Here is an 8,903-nt window from a genome sequence, read left to right as displayed (position 1 = left end):
TCTTTGTCTTAGTTGTGTAAGAGTCAAGCGTGCACCATGTTATGGGAGCGGAGTAGGCCTAGCCACGCGGTCAATGTACTTTCCCCAAGACTACCTTGGGGAAAGAACATATCCAGAAATGGCTTTTAATGTGAAATTGGAATATGCAGTTAGCCAGCCCAATTCTCCTGGTTTGAAAAACAAATGGTAATTACATGGCAGGCACACAATCTCAATCAACGACTGGGTGAAGTGACACCAGCTTCTCTCCTCACTCTTCTTCATTCTTACCTTACATGCAGATGGATAGGCATGGGCAATACCTCCCTTTTAGGGGGATCTCAGTATCTTTACATTTTTATCCCACCTGCCATCTAAAGAGTTCAAGCTGGCATATATGGCACCTCTGCATTTTCCCTTATAAACCCTATGAGGTTCATCAAGGTGAGAGAGAGAGACTGATGGGATTTCACAGTAGACCCAGATCTCCTATGTCTTAATCCAGCATGCTAACCAGTACTCAGCACTGTTTCTGATGGTGGGTATTTTTAACATTTCCTGTTCCAGCTACATCCAGCAGCAGTACTTAGTACATGAAACTGTGGTTCACCCAGCTGCTGCTATGTCAGTCCCAGAGAAGGAAGCTAGGCCACTACTTAATTTATAGAAGAAGAAGGTCCCAGGAAAGGGTCTGTCAGGAAGTTTCACCATCGATCTGATTGGGAAGCCCCTCCTTCCTGGTGTGCAGTGGGGACTCTCCAAACACATTCCGCGATGAATACACTCTTTTTCTCCCGGTTCACAGCTTCCCGGTTACTTCAGGGGCTGTGGGGCTTGGACTGTGGTACGGTGTAAATCCAGTTCTGGGCCAGACCGGGGGGGGGGTGTGTGTCTCTTCCTGAATCCACTTTTTCGACCTAGTTGTTTGAAAACCATAGACCTCTGTAACCAGCAGCTTTTGAGGAATCCTGTTGCAGGTAGTCGACCTGGTCCAAAGCAAAATCTTAACACAAAAGCCACAAAATACCTTTCACTCAGACCAGCCCAAATGACACAAAACTGTGTGCGAGCTTCGAAAACTCTATGTCGTCTCATGCCGTTTCTCGCTGAACGGCACAACGAGGCTTTTGTTACCCACCCTTGTACCGAAAGCTTCCACGCTCTTTCACAAACAGACGCGGACGACACAAAAGCAAGAGGAATTGCCCGCTGGCTCTTTCCACGCTGCATCAAGCGCCGCTAGCAAAGCCCCTCACTCTCGCCGGGCCCCGCCTCCTCCAGACCAGAGCGGGCCAGCCCAGCCGCGCTCTCCACCTTCACGCGCTGCTCGGCCACGAGGAGGTGCGGCCAGACGGGCCGGGTCAGGCGGGGAGAATTGTTTGCCGAGCTCGAGTGCCCAGCTAGGGACTTTTCCCTCCGATTAGGATCCAGCCCCGTCACATCCGTTGCAAGGCCGCTCTGGTGGGGCTCGGGAAGTTTCTTGGCAATTGTTTGCCAAAGGCGGCGGCGGAGGAGGACGGTGGCGAGAGGCATTCCATTCCAGGACGCTGCTCTGCGACCGAGGCGAAAGTTTCCTCGCTCGCTCTTGAGGCAGTGGGCGCAGAATGCAAGGAGGAGCCGATCCCGGGAAGGCGACATGAAGCCGGGCGCCCTTCTCCTCCGCGGCTGCTCCGGGAAACGGGGTGCAGCAGCCAGTTGGCGGCGGTGCCTTTCCTGCCGGGAGGCCGGAGTTTAGGCGCTGGGCGCCGCCACCGCCGGGATGGGCCAGGCGCGGGCGGCGTGCTGCCTCCTGCTCCTCGCCGCCGTCGCCTCCGGGCGCTGCGGGGCTCGCTTCGTCTTCCCCCTCCGAGTGTCTCCCGCCGTCGCCCCCAACGGCTCCCTCGTTCCCACGCCCGTGCTGCTGAAGCCGGCGGGCAGGGCTGGGGCCAGCCAAGAGGCCGGCAGCTTAGCCTTAGCCGCGGAGTCGGGCGGCGCCGTCAACTTCGTGGCCATGGTGGACAACCTGCAGGGAGACTCGGGACGCGGCTACTACCTTGAGATGCTCCTGGGAACCCCGCCGCAAAAGGTAGGAACAGCCCCAGGTCGTGGGTCATGGGAGGAGGGGGGAAGGCGTGTGGAGAGAAGGTGGGAGAGAGTGCAAAAGATCGGAGGGCTCCAGCACTGGAGGGGGAGGTGTTGTACTCGACCGCCGAGGATCATCAAGGTAACAGAAGAGTAGATTTGCCTCCCTCATCCAGGCTTCTTCGTCTCATGTTATGGGCGTGAGCGCCGAGCGGGGTGCAGCCCTGCAAAATACAACCCTGGAAGGGGCAGAGCTTTGCTGGGTTAGAGTCCCAGGGGTCTAGTCCAGTGTCCCTTTGCTTGACCACCACCGCATGCTTAGGAAGAAGAGCCTTCTGTTCGTTCCCTTCTCCTGTCAGTTGCAGACTTATTCTCTTCCCCCCCCCCCCAAAAAAAGCAGACAACTCACCGGTTCCCCAGTAGCCCGTTGCAGATGTTCTTGTAGTGGGTATAATGAAAGGGGGGCCCGGTTTGATTCTGTGCACAAGGTTTTATAGAGATCAAGGAGGGAATCTGCTGGCAGACGCTTCCTGCCTCCAAGTAGTAACTGTCTTCACTTTGAAAATGTCTTGAGGTTGTTTGTTACAACTTAATCAAAGTAAAATTATGAATGAAGGTTCCTACTCTTCTTTGAAGGGATGCACGAACTCCTGCTTCCTTTTGTCTGTCTAGGAGCCACTGGGCCCAGAAATCTCTTTTAGGTTTGAACAATATAGAGATGAAGTCAGTGTCTGAGAATAGCACCTATAAGTGTGCCTTTCCAGCGAATGCTGTTCGGATCACAAGGCAGTACTTTTAAATGATGTAGCACTTCTTGCTGTTGCTCATTTTTCTCACTCTGCAAATGTTAAGTGTTTTTCTGCCCTCTCATAGTAAGGCCACCATATGGACTTCTGTTCCCAGACTACTTTTCCCTTGCGTGGTCATGGGTAGGTTCTCCTGTAGTATTCACATTTGCACAAAAATAGGGTTTGTGGCTTGAGTTCTTAAAGGCTAAGGGAGGCTCAAGTAGTTGCTAGTGGTTCATCCCTGGCCATTCGTCTATTTCTAAGTCTGGGCAGGCCATTATTCTGACTGTAGGTGCATTATAGTCTATATTCCCATTCCATCCGGTACAGGTTGGAGTTCCATTTGCGTGGATGTTGTGTGGGTTTGAAACCTGCTCCAAAGGTGTGCTATACCTGTAGATTGCATTTTTACACCAGCTCTTTTTCAGTTGTGTGGACTGATATTGTTGGAAGCCAACAGACCATTATCCTGAATTTAAAGAGGTTTTCTAAAGATTGTGGAAGTAATGCACATACAGGACTTTGGATAAATACTGAATGGCAGTGTTACTTTATGAGCGGCATTTTGTTCCTTCCTGTCCTACTCTTGTGGACTGTAGCGCAGTCGTGGACCCTTACCTGCTGCATTGCAAGCCCTGTACAGCTGCCTAGTTTTTTGGCTGCATTTTGGAAGAACAGTCTGCTAGTGCAAAGCCTCCTGCCTTGGTTTGCTTCCATGCTGGAAGCAGGATGGTGAGGCAAGTTCACTCAGCAGCAGAGAGGATTCCTTTTCAGCACAGGCACTCGGATGATGGTGTTGATTACTGTAGTGTCATGTGACTCTCTGCCATGTGCTTGCGCCTCATTGGATCCCACATTGCCCCCGGGTTTAAAAGTGGAACAGGGGTATGGAAAAGGGGAAATCTACTGCCTTAGCCTGCCTCGTGAGGTCTGGAAGGCCCCCACACTTTTACTGTTCCACAGAATCTGTAAAACAGGGCTGTTCAGAAGGGTAGTTTTATGAAGAGTTGTGGTTTTAATGTCTTCAAAAACAGTAGGCAGTTTTTATTGTACTGTTTATTGTATTATACTGTTTTTATTGCATTGTCTTCTGGTTTTCTAATCTGCTTGAGTCTCAGTAGGAAAGGTGGTCTATATCTCTAGTAAAGAAAGGATGAAAGAAAATGTCATTAGCACGTTTAGCCTTGGTCCTTCCCATTGCCGTTAATCCACCCAGCCCTGTGACTAAGGGAAGGATGAACTGTACCCTTCTTTTTTTATGCAGTAGAAAAGAACAAAAGTCCAGTAGCACCTTAAAGACTTAACAAAATTTGTGGCAGGGTATGAGGCTATTTTGAGTCACTGCTCACTTCTTCAGATCTGAGATGTGAGCAGTGTCTCACAAAAGTTCACACCCTGCCACAGAAGTTGTTAGTCTTTAAGGTGCTACTGGACTCTTGTTCTTTTCTACTGCTACAGACAAACATGACTACCCATCTTGATCTATCTTCTTTTTTACATGTTGTATATGCTATTTGCTTCTTTGCTTTGGGGAGCCAACTGTGAAGGGGTCCAGAAACTCCTGCTTTAGGGGTTATGGAATGCAAACTAAGCAAAGCAGACAAGCTAGCTGTTTAGATAAAGTACATCTGTCATCTTTACCCCTTCAGACGAACTTTTTCAGATACACGGATGTAACATTTTAGTATCTGAATGATGTGGTTGGCCAGTGCATAAACACTTTTAATATATAAACATTTGGCCAAGCAGTTTTCTGAAATAGTAATCATGACAATATACAGCTTTGCCTGACTACTGAAGTTAAGTTGCAAGTCTCTAAATGAAAACAGAAAGACTAGGTGAGTGCAGCGCGATAGATCAGTGAATCTGTTCTGCCATGATAAGTAGTAAACTTTTGAATTCCTTACTGCACTTGCTAGCTACATACAGAAATGTGTATCCAGCAGTAGTTACAGCTTGCTTAAATGTGAGCATAGCTTTCTGAGCATTGCCTAAGCAGGAGGGACTCCTCTGAGGTCATTCTCTCTGTGCTTTCTGCTGCCATTCAGTTTCTTGCACAATGATCTGATGGGAAGAGAGGAGGGCATAATAGCAGGAAAAAACAGTATACACATTATTTTACACCAATAAAGTTTAGGTTGTATCTTCAGTACCTTCAGTTCCTAGAAAAACTGCTTGGAGCATTGTAGAAGTTTTAAATTTTATAATATCATGAAACCAGGAGAAAAGCCTTTTTTGTTGTTGTTCAGTCGCACAGTCGAGTCCGACTCTTTGCGACCCCATGGACCAGATCCCGCCAGGCCTTCCTGTCTTCCGCCGTCCTCTGAAGTTTGCTCAATTTCATGTTCGTTGCATCTATGACACTGTCTAACCATCTCATCCTTTGTTTGTTGCTTTTTATGATTATGCTTATGATTATCCTACCTTCCAAGGACATCATTGTCTTCACCACTTTATCCTTGCAACAGCCTTGTATGGTAGGCCAGGCTGAGAGAAGAGTGACTGGCCCAAGGCTAGCCAGTGAGTTCCATAGCCAAGGGGGTCTCCCTGAGCTCACTCTGCTACAACACACAGGCTCTCCTACATTCACTTTCACTCGTATACTCTGCATTGAGATTTAGCAGAGTGTCGGGTTGCAATCATGGCTTGACAGGTGCTGAGGTATGAACCAGACAGTTTAGGCCAGGGGTCCTCAAACTACGGCCCGCGGGCCACATGCGGCCTGCTGAAAACATTTATCCGGCCCGCCGGCAGGGCCAGCTCACCTAGGGTGCGCTGGCCCTCAGGGGCGCCAAACTGCAGATATGTGCAGTGTGCATAGGAATTTGTTCATAGTTTTTTTTAAAAAAACTATAGTCCGGCCCTCCAACGGTCTGAGGGACAGTGAACTGGCCCCCTGTTTAAAAAGTTTGAGGACCTCTGGTTTAGGCATTAACTAGTGAGACTTTGGAAACATGAAACTGGTTTAGATTTGTGACATAAATGTGCCTTTACAATTCCGACCTGGCCAGACTACATGAGGATTTATAAGTTATGCATTTAAACAAACGCTGGCACTAAATACAGGTTTGAGGGCTTTAACTTGATCCCATTCTGCAAACAGAACAATTGTTTTCTCTTTGGTAAAGTGAGACTATTTTAAAAAATTATTCTGTAGCCAGATCAGGTGGGCAAAGCTGGGAAAACAGAGTGAATTGAAAAGGTTTAAGAAGGGGAGCAAGGTTCAGCTTCCATATAATGCAGTCATTTCCTGTTCTTTTAGTGTTTTGGCTTGAGATGGGAAAAGAACAAAATTCACAGCAATGTGTAATTCTCTGTCATTATCCACGTAAACAGTGTTAGTGGGATCTGAAAACAATATATTACTGATTTCTTTTCATTCACCTCTGTAATTCTAGTGATGTTCTTCAAAGAGTGAAAATGGCAGGAATATACTAAACAGAGCCATCTTGAGTAGAGTTGCACCCTTCAGTGGGCTTAGAAGGGTGTAATTCTGAGGACAGCACTGTGAATTTATTGGACTCTTGTAATTCACTTTGGCTTGGTCTATACATGCAGCAGATTGAGGAGAAATAGTGGACTGTAACTACTTTAGACTGCATGTGGGGGATACAATTTTGAATGCTCCCCATGTGTAAAACTCCTTACACGCCAAAAGTTATTATGCCAGAGAGAAAGATTCTCCCTGTAATGTTATATTTTCAGTTAGCTTTTATATAGGGGAGTATTAAAAAAAATGATCCAGTCCCTGCCACCTGAGCAGCTACAGTCCATTTTCTCTCCTCAAAACTTTGCCATCTCATTCTGCTCCATGTGTTGACCAGACCTTTTTTCTAAATGCTTAGCATTTATATAGAACTTTCAAAGTGTTCACAACTCAGAAACACTTAATATTCTCAGTAATATTTCATACATGTGTGCTGTCATGTCACAACAGACTGGTGGTGATGCTAGCAAGGGGCTTTCAAGGTAAGTGAGAAGCAGAGGTGGTTTGCCAGTGCCTTCCTCTGTGGAGTCTTCCTTGGTGGTCTCCCTCCATATACCAACCCTGATTAGCTTCCAGGATCCTACAAGACTAGGCCATACCATGCATCCTTCCCTCCCTCAGTAATACTTGGAACAGTATTATTGGCTTGGTTCCTAAACAGCAGCTTAGGTGGAGTCACAGTTGATGAAGGCAACTTCTCCACCTCCCAGATCAGCCTTCTCCCCACCCACTGTGCTCCTGCAGGTAAGTTGATGCCCCCAAGAATGTGTGGAGTCCAAAAAAGGAGTCTGCAGCAGGAAGGGAGAAATTGGCAAAAATCATCCTCTTCTCTTCCACAAAAGGAAATGACGTTCCATCAGAGAAACTGCTGTTAGCACCAGCAGGACAGCACATTTGGATCCAAGATGTTATCTACAGATTACTGTGAGGCTCTTCCCTAATGGGTGTCACCCCCTGGCTTCAGCTGCACTGTTTTACTTCCCCCAGGGTCTCCCTGGGCCTCAGAATACGAAAGGGTTGCACAGGGTTGCAATATCCAAGTCCTTTACCTCTTTCTTGCAGCAATGTTCCTGCAGAGTATGGCATACTCCACAACCAGGAGCTGCCATTTATGCTTCCCTCCCCCATCAGCCCTGTCCCCAACTCCCTGCTCCTGCCCCTATGGCCTGAGTCAGTATCTGGGTCAGAGGTTGGAGCACCGCTTCCTCCAGTTTTTTCCTCCATCCTTGTCGTTCCTTCCCCTTTCTCTCACTGGCTAGTTCCTGGGAGGCCTTCAGCCAGGCCTTCCCTGCCTGACTCATCTCATGTTCTTGCATGGCTAGGCTCCTTCTGTGCCCTGCCCAGACTGCCATGGTAGGGCTGCTTCTGGCTGCCTCCACGCTTGCTGGCTGGCCTGATGGCCTCTGAGTCTTGCTCTTCTCTGGCATCTCCTTTGTTGTCCTGGTGCTGGGAGATGATGCCAGCAGCTGAGGCCCAGAGCTCTCAGGCCCAGGAAGGAGGTGGCACGTCCCATGCCTCATTGCTGCAGCTTTCTGCTGCCCAGGGTCCCATACTGGGAGTTTGGGCCGAGCTGATTGTAGCCACCTGAATGTTGAGGGAGGTGGGTGGATCCCGCTCAGCTTCTGCAGCATTGGGGAAGCCCCCAGCTTTGCTGCAGGTGCCTCAGGAGGAGAAACAGTGCCTGACCTAAGACCACCTTGGCCCAGTTCCCACAGAGGTGATTGTTTCTTGATCGGGTACCTCAGTCTCTGTGAAAGCCCCCTGGTATTTTTTCTGTGGGTTTCTGCTGATACGTATGTACAGTTAACAGGCTTTTGAAGATGGCCTGGGTAATTATGAAATGCTAAAAGCTCCTAATTAAATTCTTTGTGTCTGTTGATCTGAACTAATCCTACCTTATGTTAACTGCTTTATGATGCCGTACTGAATGATTTTTCTGATTTAGCCGAAGTTCGGGTGCAAATTTATTTTTAATGCTGATTTAAGGTTGTTATTGAAAGATCCTGCACCTTGCATGACTTTTTGTAAAAAGTCCTATTAAAGCATAAAAATGAACCTTCCTCTGAACCTACGGGGCAGACATCATAAGCCCCTTATTATGATTGTCCTGCAGCATCTAGATTGGTAGATTATGGACTCCACCCTTATCTCAGTTCACAGGACTATTTTATTAGGGTTGTCACCAACTAATGAATAGGGATGTGTAAAAATAATCCAGTGTTTTTTGAGTTTGAGTATGCTGAGCCCGAAGAATATTGATATTTCCTGATATTCCTGAATCCCAATACTGGCATGGTGTTTGGATTTGGTAAATATTTGGGAAAGCCAAATTTTTTCTGCTCCATTATACCCTATGGTCCTCATAGGCTGTAATGGAGAATCAAGCTGGTGGTATCTGAGGCTATGGGGGGGGGAGCCTGTTTTTTGTGATAGAGGCACCAAATTTGCAGCATAGCTGCTGATGCCTCTCCTCAACCCCCCCCCCCAAGTCTAAAAAAGATGAGATCAGGGGATCCAATTCTATGGGCCCCAGAAGAAAATGCTCCCATTCTCCATTGTTTCCAGTGGAGGGAAAAGGACATTTAAAA

At 47.8% G+C, this 8,903-nt stretch overlaps 1 protein-coding gene across 1 annotated transcript in view; it reads left to right on the top strand.

Moving 5' to 3' along the window:
* Positions 1-1,320: 1,320 nt before the first annotated feature.
* The window catches only part of BACE2 (beta-site APP-cleaving enzyme 2), a 57,550-nt gene continuing 49,967 nt past the window's right edge, over positions 1,321-8,903 (top strand). The window contains exon 1 of the mRNA XM_015428116.1: positions 1,321-2,044. Coding sequence (XP_015283602.1) covers positions 1,739-2,044 — 306 coding nt within the window. The 5' untranslated portion in view covers positions 1,321-1,738. The remainder of the gene's footprint in view (positions 2,045-8,903) is intronic.

Source organism: Gekko japonicus, unplaced genomic scaffold (assembly GCF_001447785.1).
Source record: "Gekko japonicus isolate JY-2015 unplaced genomic scaffold, Gekko_japonicus_V1.1 scaffold1300, whole genome shotgun sequence".
Lineage (NCBI taxonomy): Eukaryota > Metazoa > Chordata > Lepidosauria > Squamata > Gekkonidae > Gekko > Gekko japonicus.
The sequence above is the reverse complement of the archived record's forward strand: the minus strand, read 5'-3'. Positions and strand labels throughout refer to the sequence as shown.